The 16,716-nt window shown below is 29.9% G+C and overlaps 2 protein-coding genes across 4 annotated transcripts; one reads left to right on the top strand and one right to left on the bottom strand.

Moving 5' to 3' along the window:
- Positions 1 to 744: 744 nt before the first annotated feature.
- On the bottom strand, positions 745 to 4,539 carry LOC121224193 (protein disulfide isomerase-like 1-4). The gene is made up of 12 exons (XM_041107003.1): positions 3,885 to 4,539; positions 3,618 to 3,747; positions 3,261 to 3,426; positions 3,055 to 3,173; positions 2,878 to 2,958; positions 2,627 to 2,713; positions 2,409 to 2,483; positions 2,199 to 2,267; positions 2,023 to 2,103; positions 1,810 to 1,944; positions 1,646 to 1,702; positions 745 to 1,115 (listed from the first exon to the last, which is right to left on the bottom strand). The coding sequence occupies exons 1-12, from the start codon at positions 4,463 to 4,465 to the stop codon at positions 924 to 926; spliced, it is 1,773 nt and encodes a 590-aa protein (XP_040962937.1). The 5' UTR covers positions 4,466 to 4,539; the 3' UTR covers positions 745 to 923.
- A 7,484-nt stretch (positions 4,540 to 12,023) lies between these two features.
- On the top strand, positions 12,024 to 14,642 carry LOC107963871 (signal peptidase complex subunit 3B). Of its 3 annotated transcripts, none has more exons than XM_016900377.2 (7): positions 12,024 to 12,159; positions 12,502 to 12,727; positions 12,852 to 12,899; positions 13,100 to 13,162; positions 13,460 to 13,513; positions 13,673 to 13,759; positions 13,869 to 14,070. In XM_016900377.2, exons 2-7 carry the CDS (start codon positions 12,602 to 12,604, stop codon positions 13,992 to 13,994), a joined length of 504 nt encoding a protein of 167 aa, XP_016755866.2. In that variant the 5' UTR covers positions 12,024 to 12,159; positions 12,502 to 12,601; the 3' UTR covers positions 13,995 to 14,070. The 3 variants fall into 3 exon arrangements, with proteins under 3 accessions (XP_016755866.2, XP_016755868.2, XP_016755867.2); XM_016900379.2 differs by lacking the exon at positions 13,869 to 14,070 and adding an exon at positions 14,378 to 14,642 and having other exon boundaries at positions 12,039 to 12,159; XM_016900378.2 differs by having other exon boundaries at positions 12,039 to 12,159; positions 13,929 to 14,070.
- The last annotated feature ends 2,074 nt before the right edge of the window (positions 14,643 to 16,716 follow it).

The raw sequence follows: 16,716 nt of genomic DNA, 5'->3' as shown, positions 1-16,716 counted from the left end.
CATTACTAGCATTGAGTTTAAATTATTTTTTATTTAAGAGTTAATTTGGAGTTGTTATTACAATTGAAAATTACTGATTTAAGAATGCCTTAAAAATGTAAGTGAAAAAGTATTGATTTGTAATTTCAAGTTTTAGCGTTGCGGTTAAAAATTACAAGGTTAATTTTAGATATGATATTAAAAATTAAAAAAATATTTAAATTTTAAATTATTTAATATAATGATAAATAAAACATATATTTTAAATAATAAATATAAATTATTTTTAAAATAAATGGTAATGCACCAAATAATTTAATGCAACAATATAAATTAATTTAAAATTTTAAATAATATAAATAGCTGCATTTCGATAATATCATTTCAAAAGTAAAACAAACTTAAATCTTAAATTTCGTTTGACTTTGGAAAATATTATCTATTCTCATTTTAAAATTTTGATTTGATTTTTTATTTTTTAAAAATTAAAAAACACATTTGATAAATTAAAACAAAAATTGTTTTCAATAATGAAAATATGTTTAATACATTATTTTCTTATGATAAAAAAATTTATTTTTTTATTGAAAGAGTCATTAATTAGTTGAAAACAATAAAATTAATTTAAATTTCACAATCAAAAGTGAAGTATTTAGCATTACATTACTTACGGTATTGAAAAGTAATTGTGCCCCCGAAAGCAATATGGAATCAAAATTAATAGGTAAAAGGGAAGGAAAGATGTTTAGATGAGGTGGCATGATAGCAAGAGAACAATGGGCCATTTATTCTTCAATGTCTAAAAAGCCAATTGCTGTCCTTTAAGAAAAAAAAAAAAAAAACTCATACACCAAACACTAGGAACCCTCACAATTTTCGGATTCCTCTTTCCTACTCACTATTCTTTACTCTATCTATTCATATAATATAACCTCACTGTGAGATCACAACTCATCCTTCAAACCACCATTGCTGCTCTTATCACTCTCCTTCGACTCCTCACCCTTTGCTTCTGGGGTTGATGCTGCTTCAGCTTTGGGTGCTGACACTGGTTTTTGGAGCTTGAATGGGATTGATGCATGTTTCTTTAGGAACTTATAAAATGCCACCACAGTTCGATCAGTGTCCACAGTTATCTGTCAATGCCCAGTATTTCACACATTTTCTCATTCAATCTTTTTACAAAGAGAAACAGATGAATATACTCAAACTATACTTTAATTTGGGATAATTTAATCCATCTCCATTAATAATGTTATTAGTTAGCTCAAATAGCTGATAACCTTCAAATACTGACTGAAATTAAAAAATACATATATAGGTTCTAATTATATCAGCTCTTTTTTAACACAATATCTAGAGTTACCCATAAATAGGAGGATAATGCACTTCAACACACTCGAACTCAAGTCCTCTTACATTGGCAACAATGCACATGCCGATCAAGCTAAGTCTCAATTTGCTATGTAGGGTTTTTATCAGAATAGTTAATGATGTTAGCTACTTTGACTACTAATGACATTAAGTAGAGTGACCAAATTATACCAAATTAAAGTGCTAAGGATTAAGTTCCAAATTTAAGCATAGTAGAGAGACCAAAACCATAATTTGTCCAAAAATATTTCATAGGAAGGATGTTGTAAGCAGAATATCATATAGTACTTACGGGATCAAAACTCTTGTTTCCTGCCGGGAAGAACAGAATTGTCGGGAACCCATCGGACTGCCAAAAAATAAGAGAAGTTCACTCAAGCCCAAGTGCAAAATAGGAATTGAATAGGATCATGAGCTTAACGACGAATTGAAGCACGGATTTGAGTTAATTTTTACCTTTGCCCTAGGATGTTCATTTGTTGTACCATCCATTTTAGCAATAACCAAAGAGTCAATGCCGCGGAGATGTTTGGCAAGCTTGTTGTATGTCAGCTCAAGTGCTTGGCAATGGCCACACCAAGGTGCATAGATCTGGTATTCAGTGCAATTAACAGAATGAGTGCATTTAAAGAAAGATATAATTAAGCTTTTTGTTTCTTACAGCAATACCTCAAGAAGGACATCCTTTGACTCATCTAATACGATTTCATCAAAGTTATTGCCAACCACTACTTTCACATCCCCATCGTTCTGTGTCAAATAGAAATTCAGGGGGGGAAAGGAAAAATGGAAGTTAGATTACAATCAACGATGAGAAACTCAACAAAGTGAAAGAAGTTACTTACTGTTTCAGGAATTGGATCCGACTTGTAGAAAGGTTTAAGCCTGTCTTCTAAAAAATCTTCCCCAAAAGCCTACACAAAGGTAGAACCCTCTAAATTGAAGTCAAACTATTACTGCTTACAAGTTGATTGGAAGAGTAAGTATTGGCAACCAATCACATTAAGGAGAGTAGGATAAATCTAAATATGGTAAGACATGGAGAGAAAGACCACCTTAATTTTATCCAACGTCACTTCTCCATCAAAGACGAACTTCCTAGCATCGTCATTTCCAGTGTATGCAAGGAGCTGTGTGATAAAATAACACCATAGTGAACATCAAACTCATTGCAAATGGAGTATACAACAAAATTTCACCCATTCTCACATCTTCCATCCAAAAAATTGAACTTTCTAGGGGTAAAAGAACATAAAGGGTAAGGAAGACATACTTTGGGACCGTCTCCACTGACACCAAAATAATCTGCAACAGGTCTTCCAAAATCTTCATTATCGACTTGCACATAAACAAAGATAAGCTGCAAATAGACATACAAGACACAAATTAGTAAGATGTAACTACCATCTACAGGACTAGAGAGAAATGAAGTTTATGGAAATCGCACGTGCCAATAGTTTATTAAAATCAACACAAACAAATACTGAAGAGTACTTTTATTTAACTTAGATGATTTAATGTTACCTTTCCCTTGAAAGATTTCGCTGCTTCTTGGAATGATGGTAAATACTTCTCAGAAATGTTTGATGCAGCAAACATCAAAATCTTCAAGAAGAACGTTTTAAGTGTCAAATAAACTAAATCCAAGGCATGTATAAATCAAAAGTTCATAAATAGGAGAAAATGTTATAACTCGAATACCTGTTTCTTAATATCGCTTTCAAAAATTGAAGGAGCACTTTCCCTAGTAAAAATTGTAATCAAAGGAAGCTTGTTGGAAAATACAAACTCGGATATCACAGTCTTAACAAACTGGCCATCTGCAAGACAAAGCAATTGGGTATAAAACTTCCCCTATGAAGTTGGATCAAGATTCCAATCAATATTGCATCTGTCTAGAAACTAACCAAAGTAGCTTATTTTTTCAGCCTCCTTTTTAACTAAGACCAATGCAGGGCGTTTAACTTGAGGATCTAGGTGGAAAAGCTTCGCAACATCGGGATTCACAGTTTGATAGAAGCTGACATCATCTTGGAGTCGTGATGCGGCAGCAATCTCCTCACTCTCAGGACCCTGTCATCATTAGAACAAGCTGAATCGAATTACAACATCATTTGGGAAAGGGGTATATTAATAAATGGAGATCGAGCATCAAGCCACCCCTAATGACAATTCCAAATATGTTGATTGAACAACAGCCACCCCAATCTAACAAGTAACTATAGCTGACTACAGAAATATAACCAGAGAAAGGTAAATCATACCACCAAAGAGTTCAAGTAACCCAAAGCAACTTTAGATTCTGAAGTCAATATGCGTTCAGCCTCGTCGATGGTGGTAATGTTGGAAATACCAGGCCCTATCTTCTTCTTGATCCAGGTCACTATGGCCTCCCTGAATTGTCAATGATTAAATCTTCAATTAAACAAAGACGGTACATTCTAGTTTCTACATTTTTACTATGATTTGGCTAAAATCAAATCGTGAATTCAATAGATAATCGAAAACCCATGATCCTAATCAAAACTTACTTATTTCTAGCACCAGGGTAAGGTTTATGCTTTCCATCAACAAAGAAGTAAACAGTAGGGAAACCCTGCACGTCATACTCTTGCGCCAGTTCATTCTCCTCCGTGGCGTCCACCTTGGCCAACACCACTTCTTCTCCCTTCAATTCCGTCGCCGCCGCAGCGTACTCCGGAGCCAACGCCTGGCAATGGCCACACCACGGCGCGTAGAACTCAACCATCACGAACTTGTTTTTCTCAATGAAATCACTGAAGTTCCCTTCCTTCAAAACGACGACGTCCTTGTCGTCGACTTCGGGTTCCTTGTACGGATCCGAATCGGAGTCATCGAAATCGTGATAGTTCCCGAAGTCCTCGTCGTCCAGGTCGGGGTACTCGTCGTCGCCGCCGTCTTCTTCTTTGTAGTGGGAATGAGAAGGAGCGGCGTCTTTTTTTCCCTCCGTTTCTTCGAGAAAACGGAGATCCTCGTCGTCGTCTAGCTCGACGTCGTCGTTTTTGGCGGTCTTGGAGATTGAAGGAGTGAGCGTTGAAATGAGGATGAGAGAAACGAGGGAGATAGCTATTAAGAACCGAAACGACGCCATTTCGAGAAGAGATCGGAGATGGTAGAGAAAACTGAGGATGACGAGATCTCTGATCTGGGTAGGGTTTATAGTGTGGAAGGAAATAAAAGATGGAAGTCAAACTGAGCAAGAAGGTCAACAACTCAGTCCAACGACGTCGTTTTCGTCTTTCAGTCGGGATTCGGACATGATTAATTTAATTCATCATTTTCCATTGCTAATTAGTAGCTAAATTAACTGTAAAAAAAATTATTGGCTAAATTTTTGGATTTTTTTGAAAATTTATAAAAATAAGTCCTTTTTTAGAGGGAGAGAAAAAACATTAAATACATTTTTCTTTGAGTCTCAAGCTCAATTTTTTCCTCACTTAAATTTATATATTCTATTTTGTTTTGTTTTAAACTTTTTATATTTTTAATTAATATTTTTAATATATTAACTCATTTAGTTAAATAATTAAATAATAATAATTTCATATCGTTAAGTTATAATGCTCCTTTTCTAAATACATTTGTATTTGTATTTTATGTTTTTTAAGCTTTTCTATTAATAAATATATTATTTTTAATTTTTTAATTAATAACTCTTTTATTTGTAAAATCAAATGATTATTAAAAATATTATTATTAGTAAATATAATTTTTATATGTGTAACATTTATTTTTCAATTCATATCATGAATGCAGTAAATTTTAATATTATATATTTTTGTGTGCGTATTTAAAATATTTCACATATAAGTATAATAATATTTGAAATAATTATTTCATTTTATAATATTAAAAATCACCATACCCATAATCTATGTGGAGAAAATAAATATTTGACATATAAATATTATATATAAAGAAAAATATATCAAAAAAAAGTTAATGTTTATATTATATATAAAGGAGTTATTAATTTCAAATATTTTTAACATAATGATATATGTAAAATATATATTTTTATTATATAATTACATATTTATTATTTGATTTTATGAATAAAAGAGTTATTAATTAAAAAGATTAATTAAAAATAAAAAAAATTGAAAATGATATATTTATTTTATTAATTAAAAATAAAAAAAATCTTGAATCAACATGAAATAAAAATTACAAATGTGTTTAGAATAGGGGAATTGAACCTGGGTCTCAAAGATGAAATTATTATTTAACTATTTAACCAAAAGAGTTAACATGTTAAAAAGATTAATTGAAAATATAAAAAAATTAAAACAAAAAATATAAATGTGAGTGAGAGAGAAATTGAACCTAAGACTTAATGACAAAATTAATAACATTTAACCAAAGAAACGAATTATATTAAAAAATTTTAAAAAAGCAACTTAAAACTGGACGTGTATGTGAGTGAGAGAGAAATTGAACCTAAGACTTAATGACAAAATTAATAACATTTAACCAAAGAAACGAATTATATTAAAAAATTTTAAAAAAGCAACTTAAAACTGGACGTGTTTTCCTACACTCTCTCAAAAAAACAGTCTATTTCTCTAAATTTTCAAAAAGAATCGGCCTATTTAGCCAATAAATTTTTTTTGGCATGTGAATTAGCCAATACATGGCTAATTTAGCCCATGAATTAGCATGCTCGACAATTTTCTAAAAAAATAATTTAAAATAATAAATAATTAATACTAAAATAAAACATTAAGGATGTGTTTGGTTGAGTGGAAAAATAGAGGGATGGAAGGAGAGAGTGAAAAAGTAAAAAGAAATAAATTTTTAGTATGTTTGGTTGAAAAGAAAAGTGAGAGAAAAGAAAATAAGAGGGGAGATGATTTTGCATAAAAACCAATCATTTCAAAAGAAGTGCATCTTATTTTAAATTATGTATTTTTCAATTGTTTTATTTTATTTCCTTCACTTTTCAACTCTACCGAACAATTGAGAAAAAAAAAGTTGTTTTTTCTTTTTTTTTTTCCATCTTACCCATCGGGCATATTGATAGAAAGAAAATTTATATTTTCCACCCTTCAAGTTTTTCACCCTTTTAATTTTTCATATTTCTAATTTTCTATGTTTTGTACTAAGTATAGTTTATGGGTATGCTCGGTTGGGTGGAAAAGTGGAAGAAAAATAAATTCTAAGCATGTTTGATTGGAAAGAAAAGTGAGAGGAAATAAAATAATAAACATTCTTTAATTTAAATTCATGTCAACTTTTAATTAATATAAAATAATAAATTTAATATCCGAATATGTAATATATAAATTATTAAATTAATAAATTAAACATTGTCGAATATTTAACTTTTTATTATACATTTAATGACAATATATATTTATATAAATAAAACCACATCTCGGATTTTTACTTTAGGTTTAAATTGTTTTCTATTTAATCATTATATTTTAATTTAATATAATTTGATTTCTCTGCATTGTAACTTTTTCGATTAAAATACTTACGTGGGCCTTTTTTTTCCCTTAAGAACACAAATTCTAACTCATCATTTTGAAATATATATATTGAACAATCTCATTATATGTTCGGATTTTTACTTGAACTCACGTCCTATTGCATTGGCAATAATGTCCACGCTAATCGAGTTAAGACTCAATCGATGAAATATATTTTCTTGTGTGTGTTAGAATGGTGTTTTAAGAAAAAAATCATGTTAGCATTCTAACTAGAATAGTTACTAATCAAAATTATTTAGATAAATTAATGACATTATAAAAGTAAAAGTATCGATTTATGTCAAATTAAAGTATATGTACTAGATCACAAATTTGAACATAGCAGAGGCATCAAAACTAAAAATCCCAAATTTGAATGTTGTTGAGACGGTCACCAAAACTCAGAATCAACCGTTATATTGCAACGACTAAAACTATTTGAACTAACTAATGATATTATAAAAATAAGAGAATCAAATCATGTCAAATTAAAATAAAGGGATTAAATCTAAAATTTCAACATAATAGAGTCACTAAAATCGACATAGATTTTGAATATTGATCAATTTGGTTCAGTTAACAAAATTATTTTATATTTAAATATTTGGTTGGGTTAGTGTTAATTTTTAGAACTTTATTTTATCTATACTTAATCAATATTTGACTGTTTGAGATAATTAATGTTACGAGCCAATCAAATATTAATTAAGTAGAAAAATGATTAATTTTTTTTTACAAAATAAAAAATCTTATATATATTATTAATATAATTATATATAAATATGAGTTTGATTTTTTTGAAAACATAAAATTACTTTTTATTTTTCATTATATTATTAAATTTATTTTATTTTATTTTTATAATAGAATTTTTTATTTTTTTGATTTATAGAATTGGATTAGAATTAAGATCCAACATCGAACTCTGTGTTCTACAGATGCCTTTAAAGATAGGAAGTTGAAAAGTTCGAGTAGAAAGATTTCTATTGGGATATTTTAATAAAAGACAAAACGTTCTATATTTTATAAGCATTTTACTTTTAAAAAAAAGTTTATATGAATTTTTTTTAAAAAAAATTGGTAAAATTTTAGTATGAAATTTTAATGATGTAAGTTCTTCATTGAATGCCTTCAATTTAGATTTAAATTTTTTTAATGTTTGCATATCGAGTTTTAGCTCGATTAATATGGGTATTGTTGTTAATATAGGAGGGCGTGAGTTTGGGTGTGCTGAAATGCATTATCCTCTTATTTATGAGTTGAGAATGGACCATGAATAGTTCTATATATTGTGTTTGTTCAAAAAGAAAATATTTAATGTTCCGTTAACTTTTTTCTTAAGTCTTATCTTATAAATAGGAATCAGACATTCATAAGAAAAACATCTATTTTTAAGAGAAATAAAAATAAGTCTTCTTAAATCCTTTAAAGAGTTCTAATTTATAACTTGTATAGGTTAGCAAAATGTATAGTGCGTGACTAGCTTATTGTATCTCGAGAGATAAGGTATAATAAAATTTCTTTACACCGGTTATTATTAGCAAGGGGGTGCATGTCATCTCAAGAGAGCGACTTGGATCGTGCCTCAATATCTGTCGCTCTATTTTAACTATTAGAGTTGTGATAGTTTAGCAACAATAAATTAATTCTATACTCCTATCCATAAGATATATTGTCCAACATTTTCTAGCAATTTGAGATGAACACTTATAGAGAATGTTGTCCCTTTCCTCTTTTATATTGCCCAAAACTACTCAAGGCTGTCATCTAATTCTCCCTTTCCTCTTTTGTGGTGCAAATTATAAAAGATGAAAGCAAAAGACAATTTACCACTTGACACTTTTGAATGTCTCGTACATTTTAATGAAAAAGAGTCGAGAAAAAGATACTAAAACTATGACCGAAAAAAAAATCAGAGTATGAAAAGAATATGTGGAGAAATGAGAGAAAGATCATGACCATTACAAAAATTATTTATTCAATTGGCTTTCTGATAATTTGTATGATGATTATGATCAAATGCATACTTTAGTAAAGAAAGTTAGAAGGCATTACAACAAAAGTATGACACAGAAAAATCTAGATCCCAAAAATAAATCTATGAGAGAACAAGCCCATAAATCTCTAGATGCTTCCATGTAGTGTTCGACGTGAAGGTCTTACACCATTATTTACAAATTGTTGACTTTTGGAAATTGTTTGGGAAGGTCTTACACCACATACAAAAGGAACTATCCATTGAATCTCTTATTGTGCGCTTGAGAGCAGAAGAAGAGCGCAAAAACCAAGACAATCTACTTGACTTCAATGGTGCAAGTAATTCAAAGGTAAATCTTGTCTCTCTTCAAAGAAGAACATGTCTAGTATTTATAATGATACAAAATTGAAATAAAAAAAAAGAAAATTAATAAAAATAAGTCTTATTACAAACAACTTAAAGGTCAGCTTAATAAGAGAAAAAAAAAAACCAAGCATCTCCTTCAAGAGATTAATAAAAGATATGATGGGGGTGCTATGTATGTGAGAAGTCTGGACATATAATAAGAGTATGTTTTTGGGTTTAAAAGCCTAAATTAGTTTTTTTTTCCTTTTTTGTTTTAAAACTCAAATTAAATAACTTTAGCTTAAAATGGCAGTCCAAATGCATTATTTTAAAAAATAAATTAGGAAAGACAAATGTGATCGTAAATGCTTTGAGTAGATGGTCAATGATTTTAATTATGATGAGTTATCAAGTTGTTGGATTCAAATAGTTAAGAATTAGGTAGACCCAATTTTGCTAGGCTGATTAGGGAGTTTCAATGGTCACAAGTTGTAAAAAAAATTACCCTTTTTCTAAAATAGTTAATTGTGTATTATAAAAGAGTAATTTGTGAGCAAATTATACGAGAACTTCATGAGAATAGTCTTGGAAGGCATTTTGGCAAGGACAAAACAATGGCAATGGTGATGGGTTGTTATTTTTGGCCATATATGTACAACGATGGTATCACTTGAGTATGGATTTTGTGTTGGGTCTTTTTAGAACATTTGATGGATGATTTTATTTTTTTTATAGTTAATAGTGTATAAAAAGCAGCACTCTCTAATATGGCTATATGGTGTTCAAACTTAAATTGTCAAGTTTTAGGGCACTTTTTGAAAATTTTGTGGCACAAAGTAGGGATTGAATTTAAAGTATTTTTCCACATGCCATCAACAAGCCAGTGTATAGAGTAAAGTAGTTAATCAAACTTTGGGAAATTTTTTGAGTTAGGATTCAATTATACCAACAGATGAATTTGCTTACATACCTATAAATATAACTCCCATTAAGCTTGGCATATGGCCTTAAACCACAACATGTGCTTGATTTTGTTCCATTACCACAAAGAGCAGATAAGCTTTTACGAATCATATCTAAAAGGTCCAGGAGGAGGTGTAGTAGCTATTCTATTTAACAACGTGGCATATGCTAGAACCAATTAGCATAGGCAGCTTAAAGAATTCAAATAAGGGGGAATTAGTGCTAGTATAATTGTGGAAAGAACGATTTCCTAAGGGTGCACATCATACAATAAAATCTAGCAAGTTTGGGTTATTAGAGCCACCACATGACTTAGAGATCAATTGAAACTTTAATCTTTCAAACCTATAATTTTTGGTGCAATCAATGTTTTTCCATATTTATTTTACGGCCATAAAGACTATTCTTTTTAAGGTTCATAGTTACTCCCCACAATATCATTTCTAATATTTGAATATAAATTTTCATTTTAAAAATGTAACGTACCTTACAATTAAACTCAACATTTGTTGATTCAAACCTACACTCATTTGAGAGTTTTAACGAAAAAAATGTGATTATTATTTCTAAACAAATTAGTCAACTTCCAACATGGCAAATAGAGGTTATACAAAATGTTTTGATGCCAAAGAGGTGACATCAAGGAAGGGCAATGTGTGATTCCTAATAAAGTGATGATCAAAGTTTTTATAATTGAAGCAATTATTTTTTCGGGAGATTTATATAGAAGCATCAAATTTAGTTAAATTATTTGTGTTCTACTACTTGACTTTACATTTTGTTTTTTTTAATTAAATATTTAATAGGTCATGTGGTTAGCGTGTGATTAATAAATACTTTACTAAAGAGTTAATAGGAGTATTCATATTTGGTAACGGGGTTGAACCATAAATTTAAAATTTATTCCTTAGGTCTATTTTAGGATTAGTTTTGAGACTTTAAGTGATAGGTGACTAATCCACCTATCTCCAGTGGTTAGTAGGACTTTACTCAGATTTTTGTATCTAGCTTACTAGGTCCTCAATCTGGCATGTGACAACAACTTTTATATTATTTTCTTTACTAGTCAAATTTTAATATCACGATTTAAACTTTTAACTCAATATAAGAAAGTTTCACGTACATTAAAAATTCAAATTTCAAATTTTAAGTATATTAAATAATTAAGAATTTAATCATTAAATTTTTATTCATCCAAATATCAAGCATAGCATAACTCAATAAAAAAACACGAGAAAACATACATTTATAATTATAAATTTCTTGGTGCAAAGGAATTAAAATTTTGAAATAGTAAGAGAAGTTAAGGTGAAGAGGGTTATATAAGTTCACATGTTCAAATTCTCTTTTTTTTCGATTGGATTTATAATTTTTTTTGGTTATCTAACTATAAAAGTTACAAAATTGTCACCTAATTATTTGTAAATTTATTCTTTAGTCATTAGTTAGCTAACTGTTATAACTTTTAAAATTGGTATAATAGCTACTTTTACCTTTAATATTTATAAATTATGTTAATTTAGTCTTGGTTCTAAAAAAAATTTACTGTCAACATTCACACTTTGTGTAAATCGTCTTCTTTTGCGGTTTTGCTTTTTTTTACATTGAGGGTGTTAATTTTAAAAGAACGAGAAAAGATGAAAAATAATTATCTTTGATTTTTGGGTGTTTTTATTTTTTGTATATTTTCAATCAAATTTATTTTTTTAGCTTTTTAATTGAAAGGGTCATAAAGAAAAGTAAAATTATAAAAAAGCTAAATTACAAAATGTGTAAGTATTAAAGGTTAAAATTTTTAAAATTAAAATTAAATTGATACAATTTATAAATATCGAGGATTAAAATTACTATTATTCCTATAGCTTACTATTTATAACTGCAAAATTTATTTTGGAAGTAAAAATCAGCTAAGCATAATAAAAGTAAAACCCGTTTCGAAACCCCCTTCCCACTTCTTTTCTTAATTCTTCCGTATCTGGTTTTAATTTTCTTTGCATCTTCCCTCTCCTCTCCCTTCACTTCTAGGTAAAATTTTATTATCTCCTTCGATCATTTTGTTTGATTAATTTGCATTATGTTCAATCAGAGCTCAGATTTATAATTTTATGCTCTTATTTACCGTCTTTAGTTTTCAAATTTTGCTTTGATTGCAATAATATCGTTCTCGTGATTGTCTTTTAGATAATTTTTTTTCTTCTAAAATTTATTGTTTTAGTTGGTTTTTTAATTTCTTATATCTGTTTATTTATTGGTCTTTCTTTTTGGTTGATTTTGATCTTGGGTGACTTTACTCTCATATGGAAACCTAGTCGATTTGATGTTGGGTTTATGCCTTTGGTGTTGACTTTTTCTGAATTTTGTTATTAGGTTGACTCTGGATCGTTGTACTTTAGATCCTAGTAACAGAGTAACTGAACTTAAATTTGAGCAGCAGTAGGATTAAAACAAAGCAAAGGAAGAGGAAAAGATGCATTCTTTTGGGTACAGATTAAATGGTTTGCTAACGTTTGCCGTGACTATTCTAGCGCTAATGTGCGCCATCACATCTCTCTCGGACAACTTCAACACTCCCTCTCCCTCTGCAGAGATCAAGGTCCATCTCTACTCTTATATTCATAATTGGATATCTTTTTAGATCGAAAATTTTGCAATTGCTTTTTGGACTGTTTCGTGTTTTATTTTAATCTCTTATTTTGTTTTGCTTGGCGTGATTGTAGATTATGAACATTAATTGGTTCCAGAAGCAGCCACAGGGGCATGATGAGGTAATGTTGTTTTCGGTCATGGGCTTTTGAATTGTGTTTGATAGAGAACTACTTGATCATGTGCATCTCTTCCCACTACCACCCTTCTTGGTAATATGTTCCTTTAGTTATTATTATCTTATTTGCAGCCGTACGCCACTGAACACTTGATTGCTGTTTGTTGTTGGTAAATTCTAAGTAAAAGCTTTTGACTTATGTAGGTCAGCCTAACGATGAATGTATCAGCTGATTTGCAGTCATTGTTTACTTGGAACACAAAACAGGTTTGCTATTTCTAGATCTTTATGGGTTCTTCTGTTAGAACTCTATGGCATTTGCTTCTTTCAATTATAGTAGGATATTATCAGTACATGAGATAGAAGAAAATTTTCATTCTGGTTCTATTCTGATGCTTCTTTTTCCTTCTTGCGCTCATGTATTTCTATAACTCATATTTGTCACCCAGCAATTCTAATTTTGATGGGGTGATGATTTGATTAGGCTTCCCTTTTGTAATCAGTTGCTCTTTGTTGTAATCATCATCATCATTTTTTAAGCTGGTTTAAAATACTATATCACAGGTATTCATTTTTGTAGCAGCTGAGTACGAAACCCGAAAGAATTCCTTGAATCAGGTAAAGGTTAATTTCCCTGGTTAAATACCCTAAGTATCTGACTTGTCAGTCAATCCTCTGGCCTGCTTACCGTCATTAGCATATAAAATTCTTTGTTTATGTTGATCTTAGCAGAAAATATGTTCACTAGTTGATTTTTTTTGACATGGTGTTGTACAGGTCTCACTTTGGGATGCCATTATACCTGCCAAAGAACATGCTAAGTTTTGGATCCACACCTCAAACAAGTATCGCTTTGTTGATCAGGTATGCTTGTTCAGATGAAGTAGCTTGTTCATCATATTTACCTAAATTGATTAGGGCTTTCTTGCAATGGAGGATAATTTTCTCTTTTCTTGGATCTTTCATTATCTATGGAAACAATCTCCGTGGCAAAAAATTCAACTTAACATTGCACTGGCATGTCATGCCTAAGACCGGAAAGATGTTTGCTGACAAAATAGTCCTGACCGGTTATAGCTTGCCAGAGGAATATAGATAAGGTTTTCTTCACTATTATGTTTCTGAGGCTGCTGTAACTTTAGCCTTCTTGATATGCGGACATTACAGCCCGGCTGAATCAGAGAACTTGAAATCTAGCGTCCTCTTAGTGGGGAAATTAAGTTGAATTAGAAAGTTTGAAACATTGACACTTATGCTTGAGAAAATGAGGAAATGAATTTAACTTTTAGATTGAAACAAGAAAGAATCTTTCGAAGTGTTAAAAAAAGGCCATACACATTGCTTCGCGGTTTGCACTGAAAACTTCTTTGATGAATATAACCTTCATGAATTAGATTTTAGACATAAGTATGCTTTTTCTTTTACCCTATTTGATCTAAGTAAGCAATGGGTTTCAAAGAGGGATTGATTTACATGCTCTAGGTCAAGAAAGCAGTCAATGGCTGAAGATGATGTGTAAGCTGATCCTTGGACACCAATTTCGAGGAATCTAATGTTTACCGTATGGGTGGTTTCCTGCATTTCCATTAGGGATATAATCATATGCTAGAACCTGCAAGCATTGCACTCAGACAAACATAATCTTGACATCTGCCATTGAAAATAGTTTCTTAGATGCTAAGAAAGGTTGTTTCTAGGGTTTGATTGATGGTTATGATCTATATAATCTTGGATGTTTTATTGATTAGTTCATTAAAGTACTATGATCCTCCCCTATATATAATAATTACAGGTTGTGTAGCAGTCATTTATAGACTTGAACGAAATCAACCGGCTCTACATAAATTGTTCTTAAGTAGGACCGGGGTGTTCCTATGGGGCAAAAACAACAGCTGTTCTTGGCTTTTCCCATGGAACTGGTCGATAGTTACATGTAAGTGAAATAACCACATTTTCACTTCCAAGTTCGTCTGAGTTAGACTACAGAGCACGTTTTGTCTGTTGTCTGTAGGAGGAACAATGGGAAAGATGTTTCGAAACTTATCCTGTTGGAAGGATAGGGTACCCTACAGTTTACAGTTAAACTGGTTATAACTATGGTAATTTAATGTTGCCCTCTGGGATTTTGATGATAAGTCCCAATCAAGGACGGGGGGTGGGGTGAATTTGGGCACATGGTTGTAATGAGCAGGCAATGAGGCAGGGACCATTTTCCTTAGTTAAAAGCCGCTGGCATTTGCATAGGGTGAGCAGAAAAAAAAGTTTGGTCGGTTATGATTAACCCATCTCTAATATATGTTCTTCTTAATTTTTTAAACTTATATTTTATGTAAAATCCAAAGTCTCTTCTATTAGTATTTTATGAATGATGTAAATTTAGTTGGGTTAAATCAGTTAAGGTTTAAGTTTGATTAAGATTTAAGTTGATTGGTTAATTGATTTAAGTTTTTTTTTTCTATTTTTATTTTTTTTAAAAGTAGAATGTAAAATATCATTATATATTTATGAAGAAATTATCCAAATTCATGTTTCCAAATAACATGGCGTTTCTCTTATTATCAAATTGTAAATCCCTAGTTGGTTTAGTTGGGATCCAACATCTAAATCTAATCACAAGTGCATTATTGTTTACATCATAAAATATGAAAAATTTAGTCCTAAACGTTTGCATTTTTGTCTATTTAGTCATTTTTTTGAAGTTCTATTTGACCCTTGATTCTTTTAAAAAGAGTTAGAAATTTGATCATAAATCTTTTTAAAAGAGTCAAATAGATCTTTTTAACGAAAATATTGATAAAAAATAATTTTTTAAACATGGTAGCTTGTATATATTTCATGGTTTCTTTTTTGAATTTTTATTAACTTTAATTTTTTTTGAATTATTTGTTGAGGTGTGGCATATAAGTCAAATAATGTCATGAATTATTTTTGAATAAATTTTTAAAATCATATTATAGAACTATAGCATTTCGTGATAACTTGTTTGAAGTTCAGATGCAGCAAGATACTCTTTCTACTACTATGTTACTAAATACAAGAACATTTTCAAAAAAAAAATGTTTTTTCGATATAAAACACTCATGTCGATAAAACAATTTGAGCCCCTTTTTCCATGTTGAATTGATCACCTATGAATAAAGGGAGAAGAATTATTTGAATTTGAAGAAAAAAAAAGAAACAACTTTGCTGACAAATTACAATTATAAATTATACAATTCTAAGTACAATTGGAAATTCCAAATTATATGTAAATTATTTATTTATTATACTTTTTAGTTTTTTTATATATTTGTTATTTTGGTAAGAAGAATCCTCCGAATATTCTGGTTTTGGATTAGTAATCAGTTTTAATATTTTGGAATATAAATAGAGACGAGAGGGAAGTGTAAGCTCATTACGTTAGAAAAAAAAGATATTGAGAATTAATTCTCAATAAATAAGAAATAATTGAGCGTGAGAGCCAAATGAATCGAAAGGTTCATGTTTGGTTCTGGAAGGGATCATGAAATTTTTAAAATAAAAAAAATGAATGGAAAGATAATCTGTAGAATATTATTAAAAATTTAATATTTTAATTAGTAATTTCGTGTCAAATTTATAATATATATATAACTGTTGAGAGTTAAATTTTTTATTTTGTCAAATAAAAATATCAATTGATTTTTTAAATAATTTATATTGCTCAGGTTTGTGTTGACACTATTCCGAATTTAAACCTTGACTAATTCATTTTCTCTACTCTTTAAGAAAAAAGAAGTAAAAACTTGAAAAGATAATTGGGGTAAAAAAAAAATTGCATGGGTTGAGAATGGAAACAAAAA

This window comes from Gossypium hirsutum, chromosome A03 (genome assembly GCF_007990345.1).
Source record: "Gossypium hirsutum isolate 1008001.06 chromosome A03, Gossypium_hirsutum_v2.1, whole genome shotgun sequence".
In the NCBI taxonomy this organism is placed as follows: domain Eukaryota; kingdom Viridiplantae; phylum Streptophyta; class Magnoliopsida; order Malvales; family Malvaceae; genus Gossypium; species Gossypium hirsutum.
The sequence above is the reverse complement of the archived record's forward strand: the minus strand, read 5'-3'. Positions and strand labels throughout refer to the sequence as shown.